The sequence below is a fragment of the Theropithecus gelada genome, chromosome 10 (genome assembly GCF_003255815.1).
Source record: "Theropithecus gelada isolate Dixy chromosome 10, Tgel_1.0, whole genome shotgun sequence".
NCBI classification, from domain to species: Eukaryota; Metazoa; Chordata; class Mammalia; order Primates; family Cercopithecidae; genus Theropithecus; species Theropithecus gelada.
The window spans coordinates 74,018,025-74,036,953 of record NC_037678.1 but is presented as its reverse complement, the minus strand read 5'-3'; the positions used below and the strand labels follow the sequence as shown (position 1 = coordinate 74,036,953).

Genomic DNA, 18,929 nt, shown 5'->3' with positions numbered 1-18,929 from the left:
TCATGCCAAAGCCCTTACAGTGATCCACAGGCGTGGCCTACATGCAGCCTATAAGACCCTGCATGGTCGTGCCTTCCTCTGCCCTATTCATTATTTCTGACAGCATTTCCTCCTACTATCTTCCTTGCTCCAGCCACCTGGGCCTCCTTGTTGTCCCTTAAACACAGCAGGCACACTCTTGCCAAGAACATTCTTCCTCCAGATACATAAATACATCACTCACTCCCTTTCTTCCTTGAGGTCTTGGCTCAAATGTCATCTTTTCAGTGAGACCTTAAATACCCTAAAGCTTCAAACCTTCTTTCCTAGGCACTCCCAGATCTTCCTCAATGACTTTATTTTTCTTAGCTGTTATCACCACCTAACATGCTATGCATTTTACTCATTTAGTTTGTTAATGTCTATTTCCCCTACCAGATTGTAAGCCCGTGAACACAAGGCTTTTTGTCTATTTTGGTCATTGCTTAATCCACAGCATATAGAAAAGATCTTGGCACAGAGTAGATGCTCAAGAATTGTTGATTGAACAAATAAACAAAAACACTTAATTGGCCAGAGTGTAAGGAATAGGCATTCTCAAAATTGCTGGTTTCAATGCAGTTGGTATAACCCTTACAGAGGTCGAATTGGCAGTAACTATCAAAACTACAAATGCACATATTCTTTGTCCCAGCAATTCTACTTAGTAATAGCCTTCATATACATTTACACGTGTGAAATGACACATGAACAAAGTAATTCACTGCAGCATTTTTAAATCCCTGAAAGCGATGAAAACAACCAAAATGTCCAGCAATAGCCGACTATTTAAATAAATTATGGCATACCCATACAATGAAATATTTTGCAGTGGCAAAAAAAGAATAAGGAGACTTCTTGTGTCCTGATGTAAACTCCCAGATCTAAATTTTTCAAGGAAAAAGAAAGGTGCTGAAAGTTGTGCTTCTCGCCACCATTTTAATTTTAATTTAATTTAATTATTATTATTTTTTAGACAGGGTCTCACTCTGTTGCCCAGACTGGAGTGCAGTGGCACAATCACAGCTCACTGCAGTCTAGACCTCCTGGGCTCAGGTGATCCTCCCACCTCAGCCTCCTGAGTAGCTGGGACCACAGATGTACACCACCATGCCCAGCTAATTTTTGTGTGTGTATTTTTTGTTGAGACAGGATTTTACCCTGTTGGCCAGGCTGGTCTCAAACTCACTAGCTCAAGCAATCTCCCTGCCTCAGCCTCCCAAAGTGTTGGGATTACAGGCATGGGCCGCTGCACCCAGCCACTGTCACCATTTTTATAAAAACAAAAGGAAAGGGTACAAAAAGAACATATAACTATTTTATTGTATATGTGCAAACTGTCTCAGGAAGGATAAAACAGAAAATGGTAACAGTGGTAGCTTATTTGGTGGAGAATGGATGGGTTGGGAGACAGAGGTGGGAGACAGTTTGCTGTAAACCCTTTTAAACTTCTTGAATTTTTGCACCTATGAATGCTTTTTCTATTAAAAGGAGAATAAGATACGGCTTATGTTCCTATATGGAATATCTAAAATACATTGTTACAAAAAATAAAAAATAACATGTACAGTATGCTCTACATAGGGGTGGAGGGAGACTTACTTTTCATTAATTACTGTTTCGTACCATTTGAATTTTGCACCTTATTTATGCATTTCCTCTTCAAAAAGAAGTAGGCCAGGCACAGTGGCTCATGTTTGTAATCCCAGCACTTTGGAAGGTCGAGGTGGGCGGATTGCTTGAGCCCAGGAGTTCAAGACCAGCCTAGGCAATATGGCAAAACCCGGTCTCTACAAAAAATACAAAAAATTAGCCAGGTGTGGAGGTGTGTGCTTGTAGTCCCAATTACCTGGGAGGCTGAGGTGGGAGGATCACTGGAACCTCGAAGATCGAGGCTGCAGTGAGCCATGACCACACCACTGCACTTTAGCCTGGGTGACAGAGTGAGATCCTGTCTCAACAAAACAAAACAAATACACAAAAAAGAAAATAAAGAAATAGAAATCATGGTGTGCAAATGCACTTTCACATACAGCACCTCGACAATTCTGTGACCAAAACCCAGCAGCTCTTTCCCCACTTTTCCAGAGAAGGAAACGAATGTTCAGAGAAGTCAAGTCAGACAGCACAGGGTTGAACTGGGAACCTGGACCCGGTTTTTGCTGACATGACCACGCTGGCCACTCCACCTAGGCAGCCCGTCCCTGAGTGCTGGTTCCTCCCCTCCCTTCCCACCCCCCTCTCAGCCTCCCTGCCCTCCCCGGCTCTTTCTCTTAGGGAGTTGGGGAAAGCAGCTCCAGAAAGTTGGCTACCAGGTGTTTCACTCAGGGGCCACGGCTGGAGGCTCCCTGGTGCCTGGCAGTTTCTCTCTCTGCTCAGAGCCACCCAACCTGGTGCCCCAGGAGCTGGCTGCTCCGCTCCTCCCTTGAGCCTTGGTGCTCCGTGATTGAAAACAGCCGCCCCTCCCCAACTCCCCTCTGAGCTTCCAGGCCCCCTCCTCGAGCCTGTACCTGTCAATGATGACGGGGTCTGAGGGCGTCTCATTCCGGTTGCCACAGCTCTTCCGGTCACAGCACCGGCTGAAGAAAAGATAAGGAAGGAGGGAAGGCGGAAGCCAAAGAAGGAGGGGGCCATGACAGTGTGTGAGTTGTGAGGGGCGCCCTGAGCTGAGGGTGCTGATGTCCTGTCTCGAGTGTGGAATCCCTGGGCTGGAGGGGCTCACTCCCAGGGCCTTGGGGGAGAAAGGCTGTGGCTCCTCCGCAGGGACCCTGAGAGCCTAGCCTGGGGTTGAGGCTGGCCAGAGAGCCCTGCCCCAAAGGCACCTCATTCCTGGAGGACTCAGGAAAGGGCAGGCGGCAGGTCACCTACAGGGTCTCTCTCTATGGAAACACGGTCCACGCAGAAACAGGAGCTCAAACAGTGAGCTCATGAATGACCACAAAGTGAATCTTTTTTTCTTTTTCTTTTTGAGACAGAGTCTCATTCTGTCACCCAGGCTGGAGTACAGTGGCGTGATCTTGGCTCACTGCAACCTCTGCCTCCTGAGTTCAGGCAATTCTCGTGCCTCAGCCTCCTAACATAGCTGGGATTATAGGTGTGCACCACCATGCCTGGCTAATTTTTGTAATTTTGGTAGAGATGGGGTTTCACCATGTGGACCAGGCTGGTCTTGAACTCCTGACCTCAAGTGATCCGCCCACCTCGGCTTCCCAAAGTGCTGGGATTACAGGCTTGAGCCACTGTGCCTGGCCAATGAATGGCCACAAAGTGAATCTACCCGTGAAAGCAGCATCCACACCAAGAAGTGCTGTGTGGCCAGCAGCCCAGATGCCAGTCATACCTCTTCCTTGTCACTCCCCTTTCCAAGGGTAGCCACAGTTTCAACCACAGATTTATTTATTTTAAATTGATTTTACTTTATTTATTTTTTTAGCGACAGGGTCTGGATCCGTCGCCCAGGCTAGAATGCAGTGGTGCAATCATCGCTCACTGCAGCCTTGAACTCCTGGGCTCATGCGATCCTCCTGCCTCAGCCTTCCAAGTAGCTGGGATTACAGGCGCCTGGCTACCAACCACAGATTTCAGAACCCTGTTCTCTTTTCCATGCCTCAGGAACTGCCTCCGAGGACCCTGTATGACTGGCATCTCCTGGGGAGACCTTACTAGAAATGCCAAGCTCTTGGATAATGGGGAAAAGGGAACCAAGAGCTGTGCACCTCCTCACTCCCACCCTGCCCCACCAGAGAGCTGCCCTAGGGTTCAAAATTTCCTCAAAGATTAGCTTCTCAGCTAATCCCAGAGGCCTTCCCAGGCCCTGTTCCCACATCCCCAGCAGCCCTCCCCTGAGCTTTATTAGCTAAGCTTCCCAGTGGCGGCAGGAGGCCTCTCTTACAAAAACACTCGGAGAAGCCACATAAACAGGCCAGGCTAATGGGGCCTCAAGGACCCTCTTCTCAGCCAGCGCTGTGCCCAGGGGCCTCACCCTCTCCCTTCATCACCTGCCACCAGGCTTCTCCAGGGAGCAGCAGCAGAGAGCAGCCAGGGGCAAGGGCGGCGAGGGGGCAGGGCCTGGGTGGAGTCCTCGGCAACGCCTTGGCAGAGGGGCGAGGTGTGAGTGACATGGCCCTCTCACCTGCACATGATCTCATGGGTGAGCAGCACTCGGCACATTTCGGGGTTCTTGTCCTGCCCCTCATAGATGATAGCCTGGGGAGAGGGAGGTGCACAGGCTGGAGGGGAAGGAGGCTCCTCTGAGGTGCAGGTGGCAGCACAGATGGGCCTGGCATCTTCCAAGCCTAGGCCCAGGGAAACCCTGCCCCAGGGAAGAGCATGCCCTCTGCCTTGCTCTGGGCTGCCCACGCGGAGAATAATCCCTCCTCCCAAACCGGACCACCACCGGCTGGCAAGAATGATATGAAGTCTGCAGATTCTGTCTGTCGGCAGGCGGCTCTTTCCAGAGCTGGCTCTGCTTGGGGCAGGGGATTCCCGAGGGCTCCAGGACCAAGGTCAGGTGGCTGGTGGGTAGACATACTCCTGTGCCCACCCAGCACCAGGCCCCTCCCTTCCCCCAGCATCCTCCTGTGTGTATCCTCCATGTCTTGGCGGACCTCTGCTTCTGTTGATGAGTGTTGTCCTTCTCAGCTATCCCTGCCAGCCCAGTCAGCTCTGAGGGCTGCACAGCTGCCTCTTCTCCCGAGATACCTATCGCCTCTTCCCCCATACCATCCCCAGCCCAGGCCTGGTCTTCCCCTGGGACTGCTGCATCACCTCCTCACCAGTCTTCCAGCCTCCCTCTGCCCAGAAGCAAGAAGTGAGCTTCCTAACTGCAAATCTGCCTTCCCAGTTTATAACCCTCTGTGCCTTCCCCCATTTGTGGGATCCCTCTCCCTGTCGACTTCCTCGAACCCCTTCCACACTCATCGCCTCGACAGTTCCACTGGGCACTGTCTGGCCTGCCTCCCCCAGCCCAGTGGCCATGGGTATTCTAGAAAAACCATTCTTCCCTCTGCGCTGGAATTGGGTGGAGGCTGCCAAAAGACCCTGCCTGTGTAGGAAGCCCAAATCTCCACCTTGCATTCCTAGCCCACTAATCTGGCCCATTGGAGACTCAGCCCCCTCCTTGCCAGCATGCTCAGCTTCTCTGAAAAGCCCTGAGATTTGGGGCCCTGTGTTGGCAGACTCCATCAGGGCCTATTCAGGTTTCAGTTTCCTCCAGCTCCTTATGCTGGCCTCTGAGCCTCCTTCCCGTGACCGTCACATCAGCAAGGTACTGAGGGTCTGCAGTGGAAATTCTCGGGGCTGTGCCCACATCCCCTTTACTGGACACGTGTACCTTCCCATGGCTGTGGCTGATGTCTGCGGCAGAGGGCTTCCTCCTGAGAACTGCTCTCAGTGGATAGGAATTGCCTGGTCTGAAAATGTCTGGGAGGTTACGTGCTACCCTTAGGAGTGGTTCCCAGCCAATGACTAATTGATACAGGGTACAAAATCCTGGTATTTGCTTCGAGGGGGGACATGTCTGGTACCACTCCTTCTCCAGAGCTCCCTGTGCAGTTTTCTGTCCAGCCTGCCTCCCTCCCCTGCTCCCGGCAGCCCCTCCCATCTCCCCAAATAAACTACCTGCACCTGAGTTCCCATCTAAAGCTGGGCTGCTAGGAAACAGGACCCAAGTCAGGGTTTTTACACAAATATTGTCTTTTCTAGAACAGAGGGCAAGAGCCACACACCCTCTGGCACAGGCTGGGGTGGGAACTGGGGGAGCTAGGCTGATGGGGACGGAGGGCATAGGGAGATGAGGCAGGAACAAGGAGGCTCAACCAGAGTGGGGCAGGGTCCGGAAAGAGAGTGGGATGGGCCTCAGCACCCCCTGCACTGACTCACCTGCTTGGACATGGAGTCGATGAGACGCACATAGAGGTCTTGCTCCGTCCGAAGTCCTAGGATGGGAAGATGGAGAGGGCTTGCTGCCAGGGGAGCATGGGCAGCCTCAATGATCAGACCACATCACACCCTCCCCAGGCCTGGCACATGGGGCATTAGGTGTTGCATGATGCTGCAGTGCCCAGACTTCAGGGGCAGGGCCAGGCAGGGCAGGGGTCTCCACTCACCATTGTTATACACCAGTCGGAGGCGGTAGTGGATCCCATTGTTAGTCTTTTCCTCCCCGGGCTCCTGCAGGGACAAGATGGGAGGATGCTCGGGTGCTCAGGGATCCTCCAGCCTCCCTCGCCCACCCCCTTCTCCTAACCCCAACTTCTTTCCCACCCTTCCAGCCACTCAGCCAGCATCCATCCATTCATCTGCCCAGTGTGTGTGTGTGTGTGTGTGCACGCCTATGTGCATGTGTCTGTGGTTGGGGGTTCCCTCCCGGGGCCAGTCCCAGCCAAGCCCACGAGCCTCTCACTCGGTCCTTTTCCACAAAGTCGATGAAGGCTGTGCGCTCCACCTCCACGGGCTGTCCCTGCCGGTCGTACATGGCCAGCACGAAGTGGAAGAAGTTGGATTTCCTGAGGTTGGAGGGAGGCTGCTTCTCAAAATGTGCTCGTGCCAGACCCACGCCACTGTGGGAGGAAAAGAGCTGGGAAACCACTGGAAGGGCGCCCCAGTGAGAAAGACTCCAGTGCCTCGGGCCAGGCAGGCATGCTGGCCAGGACATGGCTCCAAGATGCCAAGAGTTTAATCCAACTAGACAGGCCCTTTCCAGCCTGACCAGGGCCATCTCGCTTCCAGATAGAGGTCTCTCAGCACTGAGGGCACCCCAGCTTGCCCCCTGGAAAACAAGAGGCACAGTGGTGACTGCAAAGGAGGAGACCCTGTCAGACTCCCTCCCAGGCTTTTCCCTAGGCCGCACATTTTGCAAGGCCAGTCTCCAAAATCAAAAGTATGAACCAATCCGTCTTTCTGACCAGAAGCTCTTGTGACTGCCCTTTAGGGCTTCAAGGAGACCCAGGGGGCCCTAGAACAGATATCCTACTAAACTCCAGCCCAGGCTGAGGCTGTCATGAGCCTGTGGTGTTGCCTGGGGAATGATGATGTCCATCAGACCCTTGCGGATGTCAAACCGGTTCAGGACCACTAGTCTGCCTGGCCTGGGCCCTGGCTGAATGTGGGGAGCACCCCCAAGATGTAAAGGGACCTGCCTCCAGGCTTTGGGAGAGACAACCACAGGCTCCCTTGGGCAGGAGGAATTTCTCATCTGGCCTTGCTAAGGGATTTCTCCTGGCTCATCAGAAACCATGCCCAGAAGCAAGGCCAGGGTGAGAGCAGGAGGAAGGGATTCCCTCTGCCCCAAATATCCCCTGCATCCCAATGATACACCAAGCACTGGACACACGGCAACAACTGGGGCTGGAGGCAAATGCCTGGAAGAGGGGAGAGAGACAGAGAGGTACAACATCAGACAAAGGGGCAGGTGCCCCCCGAAAGATGTCACCATGCAAAAACTCGAGAAGCAAAGGAAGAAAATATTAATTCTTTTTATGGGAGATGAAGGGAAGGCTTCATGGAATGGTGACTTTTCCTTAAGTCCTTGAGGAATAAACAGGAGCTCAATAGGTGAACGAGGAAAAGGACAGAATAAACAGCATAAGGAATGGCTGGATGTGTAGAGGCTGCTGCTGTACCGCAGGTGTCGAAATGTGAAGTGAAAGAAGGAAAGTTTGTACTGGAAGTTTGTGCCAGATCATGAAGGGACACAGACTCCGAGGGAAGGGGTTAGATTCTCTTCTCTGAGCCACGGCCTTCCAAAGGGTGTTCCTTAGATCTCTCATGGCTCCAGAGCCTCCCTTGAGAAAAGGGTGCTGTGGCCACAGACATGGGTGTATTTGGGGGGGCCTGGGACACCCTCCAGGAATGGACCCTGCTTGAATTGGCTAGGGCTGGTGCTCTGCATGAGTGGGAGCCAGTCTACAAGATGGTTCCCAGTGATCCCCACTGCCTGGGATTCATGCCCTTAGTTAGCCCGCTCTTGTATTGTGTTGGGATTGGCCTGTGGGGCCAGGAGACTATGGCAGGAGTAATAGCATATAACTTCCAAGGTCAGATCATGAAAGCACTGCAGCTTCTGCCTTGTTCTCTCTTTTGGATTAGTGATTCAGGGGGAAGCCAACTGCCATGTCTTGAGGACACTCAAGTAGCCCTATGGAGAGGTCCACAGGGAGAAGAACTGAGGCCTCCTGCCGATAGCCAGTCCTGACTTGCCAGCATGAGCAACCCTGGAAGCAGATCCACCTGCCTCAGTCAATCCTTCAGACGACTGTGGCCCCAGCTCTCATCTTGCTGCAGCCTCATGAGAGGCCCTGATCCAGAACCACCAGGCTAGTCTGCTCCCTTATTTCTGACCTCAGAAATTGTGTGATAATAAATATTTGTTGTCTTAAGTTGCTAAGTTTTGGAGTCCTTTTTTTTTTAAAGATACAAATTTGAAGACAGAGAGACTTGGATTTAAGATCTGCCCCGCCTTTTTTTCTTCAAGGCAGGATCTCACTCTGTCATGCAGGCTGGAGTGCAGGGTGCAATCACGGCTCACTGCAGCTTCGACCTACTGGCTCAAATGATCCTCCTGCCTCAGTCCTCCAAGGAGGTGGGACTACAGGTGACTCCAGACCCGGCTAAATTTTTAATTTTTTTGTAGAGACAGGGTTTCGCCATGTTGTTCAGACTGGTATTGAACTCCTGGGCTCAAATGATCCTCCTGCCTTGGCCTCCCAAAGTGCTGTGATTACAGGCATGAGCCACTACGCCCAATATGGAATAATTTTTTTTGAGACAGGGTTTTGCTCTGTCATCCAGGCTGAAGTAGAGTGGCGTAATCATAGCTCACTGCAACCTTGAACTCCTAGACTTAAGCGATCCTCCTGCCTCAGCCTCCCAAAGAGCTGGGGTTACAGGCGTGAGCCACCATGCCCAGCTTGGAGTAACTTTTTTTTTTTTTTTTTTTTTTTAGACAGGGTTTTGCTCTGTTGTCCAGGCTGGAGTGCAGTGGTGTGATCTCAGCTTACTGTAGCCTCAACCTCTGGGGCTCAGGCAATCCTCCCACCTCAGCCTCCTGACTAGCTGGGACTACAGGCATGCACCACCATGCCTGGATAACTTTGTTTACTTTTTGTAGAGATGAGGTCTCCATATGTTGCCCAGGCTGGACTCGAACTTCTGGGCTCCAGCTTTCTCCCACCTTGGCCTCCCAAAGTGCTGGGATTACAGGTGCCAACCACTACGCCTTGCCAAATAACACAACCTGCTTGCTTGGTTACGGAGCACTTTTGTTGAGGGTCATGGCTTGGGAAACATGACTAAAGGCCACTAGAAAGTTCTGAAGCCAGGCAAGGCTTAAAGATGCTATGGGGGAAAGGAGGGTGCCGTGTGGAGGACAAGTGAGAGACTGTTGCGGGATGCAGGGGAGCAAAGAGGATGGGGAACTGCCTTGAGGGCCACTTAGGTCAGCTTGTCCAGGTGCCCACCATGAGCATGCTCGTGTGACAATGGCTGCCACAGTCACCACTACTTACTATTATTCTTCAAATAACTTTAAATCAATTTATTCTTTTACTTGACTTCATGCTAAGCCATTAACATCTGGGATGTCATGGGCATGAGGCACTTGCTATTGCTTTACACATACAAATTATAATAAATAGTAAAATGAAAATACTTCCTCCTCTTGAAAGCTTGCCCCGGAGCCTCCCTCAGTGGTCCACATGAAATGCTGACTTAGGAGGTAGAAGCCATAAGTCTTCTTGTCCCTGATCAAGATGAGGGGAGGGGACCTCCAATACCATTTTTTTTTTTTTTTTGAGACAGGATCTTGCTCTGTCACCCAGGCTGGAGTGCGACAGCACAATTATAGCTCACTGCAGCCTCAACCTCCTAGGCTCACATGATCCTCCTACCTCAGCCTTCTGACTAGCTGGGACTACAGGCATAAGCCACCACACCCAGCAAATTAATTTTGGAAAGATGGGGTCTCACTATGTTGTCCAGACTGATCTTGAACTCCTGGGCTCCAGTGATCCTCCTGCCTTGGCCTCCCAAAGTGCTGGGATTATAGGCTTGAGCCACTGCTCTGCTCGGCACCTTTCTTTCTGACCACAGATTGTTTTTACAGATGCTCCTTTCCCTAGGGAATTCACTGTCCCTCCATCCTTCCCTGTTCCCTCCACCCCCTCGCTCTCAGGCTGCAGTCCTTTCAAGTTGAGGCCTTGATCGCCCCTCACCCGCTCCCCAGCCAGCAAGAGGCAGGGAAGCCCTAAGAGGGCTTTCGATCACAGCAGGGCCCTGATTACTGCTGATGAATATGCTAATGAGGCCTCAACCCTGAGCTCCTCCCTCCTGCTCCCAGGACCAGCTTAACTTGAACTCCACTGGGGATGGGTTCCAGGACCACCTAGTGGGAGAGAAGGTCAGAGGAGGTGGGTTTGTGAAGCAACCCCAGGTCCCTGTGGCTTTTTATCCTGTCATCCAGCCCAGCGAAGAGGCCTGGAAGGCTCTCAGGCAGCGGGGAGGGAGGCTGTAGAGAGCAAAGGAGGCCTTGCCAGAGGAGTGGTGGGTGCTGAGAACAGAATCTCCCAGACCACTGGACATGCCCTTTCTACACAGACACCCTGCAAGTGCTCAGGCCAAATTCCAGACTAGTGCAGCATAAATCAAAGATGCTGGCTTGAGCTTCCTGTCCCACCCAAATATCAGCCATTCCTGGGTCCTGGATGCCCCCCAGCTTCTGATAGGCTGCTGAGGACCAGACCTGGGAAGCCTGGCATAAGCCCCAAGCCAAGCTTCCTTCACAGGGTTCAGCATCCCTGCAGGAGGGGATTACACAGGAGCGAGGGCACAGGGACCTGGGGAGGGGGAAGACAGCAGGTTCCCCTGGGGTCTCTGGGCCAGCATCTCCTGCCAGCTGGGGGCATGAAGGGGCTTCCCTGCTTTGCATGCCTGTGCCCTGCCCCATAGTAGGTTTGGGCTCAGTCCACTGCCCCGAGGCAGCCCAGAGCGGCATCCTGCCCTTTCCCAGCATGGCTCAGTGGCTCTGAGGCACACTCATCCTCCCAGGCTCACACCCACCGGTGGAGCAGCACTGGTTAGTTTACAGCTTCAGGAAAAGATCCGTGCAGTGGACAACAGGGCAGTGTTAATGACAGCCCCAGCCCCCTTCCAACCAGAGGAGGACTGCAGAGTGGGCAAGAGCCCTGCAGCGCACATGAGGCTGCTCCTTGCCTGGGAACGTCTCCAGTTCACCCTATTCATGGCCCTGCCAGGCTTGGAGAAGCTTAAGGCAAGATGAGTAAAGGATATTTCCTATGACCAAGAGACAGAGAAGGACACAAGGAACAGCACATTGCAGGGAATAGGGCTCGAGAGCGACAGAGGCAGGTGTGGATGGTGCTTCCTTCTCCTGATTGACCCCAAGCTGGATAAGCAAGAAACACACAGCAAGGGAGTGGAGGTACCAACAGTGTATCTGGGCAGTGATTTGGAAACACTGGGGGTTGGGGGTGAGACAAAGATGAGAACGCAGCATATAGAGGGTGCATTTTCAACAACTCCAAAATGTGGGCACCTGGAGCTCCATCCCATGGGGAACTCTGGAAACAGCATGGAATGTGTGCCTCAGCATTATCCAACCAGAGGGATGGGTGAGGGAGCTGGGGTATTTATCCACCAACTCTAGTCAGTCACTGGTGGAGGGCTTCTAGGGCTGTTACTTCTCAGGTACTTCTGGGCTGCTGTGCAAGTGGGCAGAGCAGGCTCTGGCAGCCTGACCAAGTCCTCAAGCAAAGGGAAGCAGATAACAGCAGAGGAGGCAGACCCTTGACCAAGGGTCCTGAGGGGATGTGGGTGGGTACCAACTGCCAGCCATTCAGAGGCCTGAGGTATAATGGATGCCAGTAAAGCTACAGCCCCAAGGGCCTGAGTGCAGCTTGGCAGGTATCAGTTTATGACAAATACAAGAAAGAACTGCCTCACCTGGCACATGTAATGCTCACGCCCATAATTCAGAAACAGCTTATTCACTTAGCATCATTAGTGAACAAACCATGCCACATAAGCACCTTTTCCAGAGAAATGCAGCTGAATGACAAAATCAGCCACATTAACCACTTTTGCAAGACTGCAAAATGAATTATACATTTCCTCGCTTTCTTAAAAAGATTGTTTCAAGCACAATGTTCAAAACACTTTCTTCTCAACTCCAGAGTGTCCTGAGGCAGTGGGACATTTGCTCCTGTATTAAAGAACCCAGATTTGGGAAAAGAATATGCTCACTTTTGTATTTCCACTGTGCCCCACTCACCTCCTTCCCATCTTTTGTTCTTAAATAGGCCGAAAATTAAAGGAGATTGTTTGAGACACCAAAAAAGATTTACGTTGCACAGATGCATTTTGGTCAGAGTCAACATGCTTTGTAGTGAGCATGGGTGTGCATGGACTTCCTGAGCACTGTTAAGAATCCAGGTTCAAGCCAATACCAAGGGCAACCTGACCTTCACAGCCTAGGCCATTCAGGTAGACTGTGCTCCAGAGTGTACGCGGATGCATGTGGGGAGATGTGGGAAGCTGCAGAGGTGTCTGACTGCTATTGCTGGGGCTGCCCAGCAGGTCCTGGGAGATGCCCCTTTGCAAGGCTGAGCAGGACACTCCAGGGCCCTTCTCATGGCAGCTGCTCACCCCTGCCACAGCATAACTGTCTGGTGCAGACACAGCCCCCCTCACAGTCTCTGTTCTCTCTTCCCAAGGCTACTCATGGCTCTTCACATCCTTGACTACATGCTTGTTATAAATGTGAGCAATTTAGCCATAGCCAGCTCAAATCCCACAGAGGACAAATGACCGAGGCTGGAGCCTTAGCCTCCTCTCAGAGGCACCCCCAGGCCTCTTGCCTTCCCTTCTCCCCACCAAATCCTAATTCTTGGCTGCCTTGATAACTCAAGGTTTTGAGCTGTGCCTTGACCTGGGCCTAACTTGTGTTTGAGTCTGGGATGCTGGGGCTACAGGGGACAAGCCCTACTTTCATCAGTAATAGGGGGAGGCTCCTTGTTGACACCCCTCATCCCAGGAAGTGGAAGGAGCAAAAAGAGTATGACTCCTGCATCTCATCCCTTTCCACAGATTTCCCCAAAGTCTCTCTCTGCCAAGTGCGGCTCTTCTTAGTCCCATCCTGACAGGGCTCCATCAGTCCCTTTCCTCTACATCCCCCCTTCCTCCAAGCATCCCGTTGGGCCCCACTCTCCCCTGAAGGCATCCTCTGGACCCCGGGACTGCTGATGATGATCAAGCTGGGCCTGGCATTAATGCCCCAGACATGATCTATTGGCCTGGCCCTGCCCAGCCCCTGACATGCCAACCCCTGGCCATACTGCAGACTGGGGAAGATAAAAGGAGCAGCTCAGTGGGGCACATCCACCTCAACAATGCTCGCACAGGGAGGACCTGGTGGCTGCAGAGAGCTGCCCAGAGCCTGTGTCCAGATGGTCCTGCTGGAGGTGAGGTTTGGGTCTGGGGGAGGTCCCTATTCCCTCTTCCCACTGCCCCAGCTCACCTGCCCCAGGAAATTGGTACAGTGACCAAAGTCCCTGAAGGAGGTGGAGAGGGAGGGGGAAGGATCTCACAGGCCTGCTCTCCCCCTCTTCCTTTGGCCCTCAATTCCACCTAAAGACTCCCCACTCCACTGCTCTCTGCCCACCCTCTCACCACCCACCCACAGGCCTGCCTGCCAGGTCCCAGGCTGAAGATCGGCTATGAATTACTAAAACAAACAAAAGCATTTCCTAGCAGGGATGCTAGCCTGCAGCCGCTTACAGGAAAGGCAGCCCCAGCTGGCCTCCCTCTCCGGGGCCCTGCTAGTGTGCTGGGACCAGCTCCAGTGGGAGGGCTGGCCTGGGTCCTCCAGGGGTCTCCTCCAGGGGGAGGCCTGGCCTGGGCCCTCCAGAGGTCTCCCCAGACTGGGAAGCATATCAGAAGGAAAGGAGAGCTACTTCTGTGCTGAGTGTGCCAGCAGGAGGACTTGGGTCTTCAGGGGAGTCAGGGGAAGATGGGCTGGGGCTGGGCAAATGGATCTTAGAGATAAAGTCCTGTTGGCTCAGGGCAGGGGCAGGGGTCCTTGTGCAGACTTCCCTGGTAGGAAGACCTTGGTAGGGAGAGGGCAGCCCTCTCCACCAGCCTTTCCATCCCCATTGCCTCCAGTTTAAGGGTATGCAGCCCCTCTGCTCTCCCTACCCCTCTTTTGCTCAGACCTTTCCTTCCTGTTGGCACAGCCTCCCTCACTCATCTTAGCAGGCCTTCTGGGCCTTTTCCTCCCCACCCACCTTCTGTAAAATCTTGGCATTATTGTAAAAGCCAAGCTGTAGAACTGGGCAGGAGAAGCTGCTCCAGTAGCTGATTCCTGCGTCAGGTAGAACCTGGAGTCTTCTAAAGTCAAGAGGGGAACCCAACATAAGGGGACTTGGGAGCCCTCTGGGAAACATTCCTGCTTCCTCTGGCAGACTGTCATCACCCCCACCCCGCATGGACTGCTTGAGCCTGCCCCAGGTGTTGTGGACACAAGGATGAACAGACCGCTACCCTTGCCTTAATGGAAGGCCCCAGCTGGCAGGGCAAGGAGGACCGGGACAGGCAGAGGACAGCAGATGCTGGCCTGTGGTAAGCATTCGTAGGCAGCACTAAAACCACTGCCCTGGGCATGGTGGGAGGGCATAGAAAGAGCAGGTGCTGGGCTCGGTGGGTGTGGGAGGGAGTCCTGAGGCTGGTGAGACTTAATGCAGGGGACGTGCAGGTGCTGAGGGCAGAGGGACTGTTTCAATAGACCACAGCACTTAACCAGTGGTGCAGCTATTTCTCCAAGTATCCATTGCCTGCCAAGTATCATGCAGAGGAGGCTGGGGAGGAAGACCGGAGTCAGACCATGATAGGCCTTGAATGTTGGAGATATCCATGAGGAAGCAGTGGGGCTTGGGGGTTGGTCACTTTATTTTATTTTATTTATTTATTTATTGAGACAGAGTCTCGCTCTGTCACACAGGCTGGAGTGCAGTGGCCGATCTCGGCTCACTGCAAGTTCCGCCTCCCAGGTTCACACCATTCTCCTCCCTCAGCCTCCTGAGTAGCTGGGATTACAGGCACCCGCCACCTAGCCTGGCTAATTTTTTTTTTATTTTTTAGTAGAGACAGGGTTTCACCATGTTAGCCAGGATGGTCTCCATCTCCTGACCTCATGATCCGCCCGTCTCAGCCTCCCAAAGTGCTGGGATTACAGGCTTGAGCCACCGTGCCCGGCCTACTTATTTATTTTTAAGGCACAGTTTCACTCTGCCGCCCAGGCTGCAGTGGTGCGATCTTGGCTTACTGAAGCCTCTGCTTCCCGGGCTCAAGCAATCCTCCCACCCTAGCCTCCCAAGTAGCGGGGACTACAGGCATGCTTCACCACGCCCGGTTTATTTTTGCATTATTAGTAGAGATGATGCTCTCTACTGTTGGCTAGCCTGGTCTTGAACTCCTGACCTCAAGTGAACGCCCACCTCGGCCTCCCAAAGTGCTGGAATTACAGGTGTGAGCCACCATGCCCAGCCTGGTCACTTTATTTGTAATCAGAGAGAGACATGAGCAGAAAAAAGTACTTTGGAAATACTGCTTTGGTCCCCAGTGCAGGGAGGATGGTTTTAGGGGAGTGGTGAATGGCTGGGGCTAGGCACTGGGCCAGGAGGCTGAGGTGGTAACCAGGGTGCAATTAACCTTCAAGCCAGGGAGAAAGTGGGTGGAGGGCCAGGGGTTTCATTGCTAAAAGCGGTGGCGGAGGGCACTGAGATTGGGACTAGGACACGGAAAGGAACATTCCTAAGCCTTGACAACCAGGCAACTGTGGGGTGAGGCTGAGGAAGGTGTCAAAGCCACCTCTCGGATCCCAGGGAGCCTTCTGGGAGAGCGCTTCCGTGCAAGTTTCTCAGAGACGAGAGGGAGAGAAACCAGGCAGCGGATGCAGGCGGGGGCAGGGGCAGGGGGAGGAATTTTCACTGTTGCTGATTTGGGATGAGAAGACCTGCGCAGAGGACTGACTGAGGAACAAGATAACAACCGGAGTGGTAACAGACAACACGAGGAAGAGTGGGAAGGAAGGACGAAGTGGCTCCCTCTGGGGTTAGGAGGACAGTCAGCTGAACAACAAAGCGAGTGGGGGCTCCCAGTCTATGTCCTGAGACAGAGAAGTCTCCAAACTTGGGGATTAGCAGACTGAGCCTCGAGAAAGCCCCTGTTCACATTGCAGAAGCCCTCTGCATCCCAGCAATGTGGCCCTCACAATGTGGGGACTCCTACTGGACACCCCAAGCCCACGCAGCCCCACTATGTGCAGACACCACTGCTGTGGCCCATGCTCTGAACCCCACACAGACTCCAAGGGCACTGCCTCCTTCACATTTGCTTCCCCTTCATCAGACCTGCCTCTGGGTAGGCACAGAGGGAAAGAAATGGAAACTTAACTCCCAGAGGCCCCTGTCAGCACTCCTCATCCACTCTTACAAAGAGCTCTTGCCACACAGCAGGTGGTGGGGATAAAGAGGGGGCCATGTTAAAGAAACTGACCGTCTCAAATTGAACAAAAAGCCAGAACCAACAGAAGATCAGGCAGGAGGTGGAATTGTAAGCATAGCACAGGAAAACACAAGTTAATGGAAAGAAAAATAGGAAGGAAATACACTAAAATGTTGACAGTAGTAGTATTAGAGAGGAGGGACTAAATTTTTTATTTTCCAATTTTTCTGGAATATAGCTATATCCCTTGTAAAACTTTTGGAAATTAATTCATCCACAAGACCCTTTCTCTTCCGGAAGAGATCAGCTCCAGAGCCCCACAGTGTTCCCTCCTGACGGGCCAGGAAAGGACAGACTTCAGTTTGCGCATGAAGCGCAGTGTGTCTGTTACAGGGTGAGATTGACGCGTCCTCTTGGGTGTGAATGTGGGCTCCTGTGTCAGGCCCGGTCTGCCCTAAGCCCCCCATTCGGAATCCCTTCGGGCTGCTGCAACAGCTCAGACTTCTGGGAAGCCCAGTGCCAACCCTGTCCCAGCTGTCAGCAGAGCTGGCACCTCCCTAATCCTAAACCACAGTGACTCCCCATAGGATACCTAAATGCCTCCCTCCATGGTCACCGCTGAAGGTGCAAAAAGCCAGGAGGTGCAGGTGGTTTGGGGGCAGGTCAATAAACTTTTAAAGTTCGCCTTCAAATCCTGGAGTCAATCCCCTACTAACGTTCCCAGATCCTTTGCAAAGGAGTCAGAGGAGACCGGCGCGGGTGCTGGGTTCCCAGGGACTCTGCCTTCCACAGGACCTACCAGAAAAACACCTGAGGGAGAGGCAGGGCCCCTGCCCGGTTCTCAGGCCAATCAGTCCAGCCAGACCGACTGCCCACCTCATCTCTTCGCCACTGTCCAGCCCCCAGCCGCTTCTCTGGGTCTGCACACCCCCATCCTCCAATTCTGAGGGGCGTGGGAAAGGAAAAAGGGGGCTGGGTTTCGTGCCTTTCCTGACAGAGAGCTGCGGAATTGGACAAGGAGAGGCACTGGGACTGCCCAGGAAGGAGGGGCTGGACGTTCCTAGACAGCCGGTGGCTGTGGGTCATGGCTTGGGGCTCTGCCTTTTCTCTCAGAGCCATAGACGGCCCAGCTGGGGTGGCGTTCATCGCCGCACCCGCGAGCGGCCGTCATAAATGTGCCGGGACAGCCTGGAGTGGAGGCAGAAGCCCCGCCCCGGCCCGCCCCACAACCTCAGGAGGCAGCACAGGCGCTCCGGCCGGGGTGGGCGGGGGAGCTCGCCGGGACCGTCCAGAGTTAGGGCTCCTTCCGCCTCTGGCTCCAGCAGCTCCAACAAGCTGAGCCGAGGCGGCGCGGAGCCGTCCAACCCGAGCGCACCGGGTCTGGTCCCAGCGCTTACCTCTGCGCCGCGGTGCTGGCGTCCAGGATGCCCGCGCCCTGCATCCAGGAGCGCACTGAGCCCAGGCCGGCGGGCAGCAGCGGCTCCTCCTTCAGGTTCAGCCCGCCGCGGGGCAGAGCCTCCTGCGCAGGGAACATGAGAGCGCGCAGTGAGTGGGCGCCCCCGCCGCCCGGGATCCGGTCCCGCCGAGGCTGAAGGCGTCTAGCTCAGCCCGACCCGACGGCACCAGGCGCCTCCAGCAGCGCAGCACCGAGTCCGGGCGGCTCAGTGCGCGCTCGCCTCTTGGGCGCTCCCTCGGAGAAAGCAAGTCCGCGGGTGCCGGCGCTGTCCCCTCCCCTCCTGGGGCGCGGGGCGGGGAGATGGAGGGATTCCCCCGCGGCCTGAGCGCTGGCGGGCGGACTGCGAGCGGGGCGGGGAGGGCGGGGAGCGGAGCCCGCACCCGGTCCGCGCGGAGGCGCCCCAGAGGCGCGCTCTGGCGGCTGCCCGGGGCCGCGGTCGTCGGAGGGGGGGGCCCGAGCGCCCCGGGAACTGCCTCGGGCAAGGCGGGGGCTCGGGGCTGCCCGCCCTTTCCCCCTCGCCGCCCCCACCTCCCGCCCGCCCGCGGCGCCAGCGCGGGGCGCTGATTACCATCCGGGAGGCGGAGGCTGCGGGCGCAGAGCTCGGCGGCGGCGGCGACAGTGGCGGCAGCGGCGGCAGGAGCAGCAGCAGCCGCGCGTCCCGGGGAAAGGCTGGGGCCGCGCCGGGCCAGCAGACGCCGCCGCCGCCGGCGCCCCGCGTGCCCCGGCGTCCCGGCCCTGCCGTAGCCCCGGGCGGCAGCACCTGGAGCAGCAGCAGCAGCAGCCCGGCCGACTCCCCCCGGGGCCCGGTTCCCGCGCCGCCCCGCCGCGGCCGCCGCCGCCCCCCCCTCCCCCGGGCCGGGGCCTTGCCGCGGGCCCTCCTCCCGCCCGCGCTCCCTCCCTTCGGCTACCGCTCCCCCGGGAGCGGCGGCGGCGGCGGCGG

At 54.7% G+C, this 18,929-nt stretch overlaps 1 protein-coding gene across 2 annotated transcripts in view; it reads right to left on the bottom strand.

The window, feature by feature from the left end:
* EBF4 (early B cell factor 4) overlaps positions 1 to 18,816 on the bottom strand; it is a 63,115-nt gene extending 44,299 nt beyond the window's left edge. For both annotated transcript variants that reach the window (XR_003121484.1, XM_025399487.1), the window contains exons 1-7: positions 18,558 to 18,816; positions 17,931 to 18,052; positions 6,422 to 6,578; positions 6,126 to 6,189; positions 5,899 to 5,954; positions 4,151 to 4,224; positions 2,529 to 2,597 (exon numbers count right to left, since the gene is read on the bottom strand). Coding sequence is in view for 1 of the 2 variants with exons in the window: in XM_025399487.1 (XP_025255272.1) it covers positions 2,529 to 2,597; positions 4,151 to 4,224; positions 5,899 to 5,954; positions 6,126 to 6,189; positions 6,422 to 6,578; positions 17,931 to 18,052; positions 18,558 to 18,560 (545 nt within the window). In the remaining variant the exon portion in view is untranslated. The remainder of the gene's footprint in view (positions 1 to 2,528; positions 2,598 to 4,150; positions 4,225 to 5,898; positions 5,955 to 6,125; positions 6,190 to 6,421; positions 6,579 to 17,930; positions 18,053 to 18,557) is intronic.
* Positions 18,817 to 18,929: the final 113 nt, after the last annotated feature.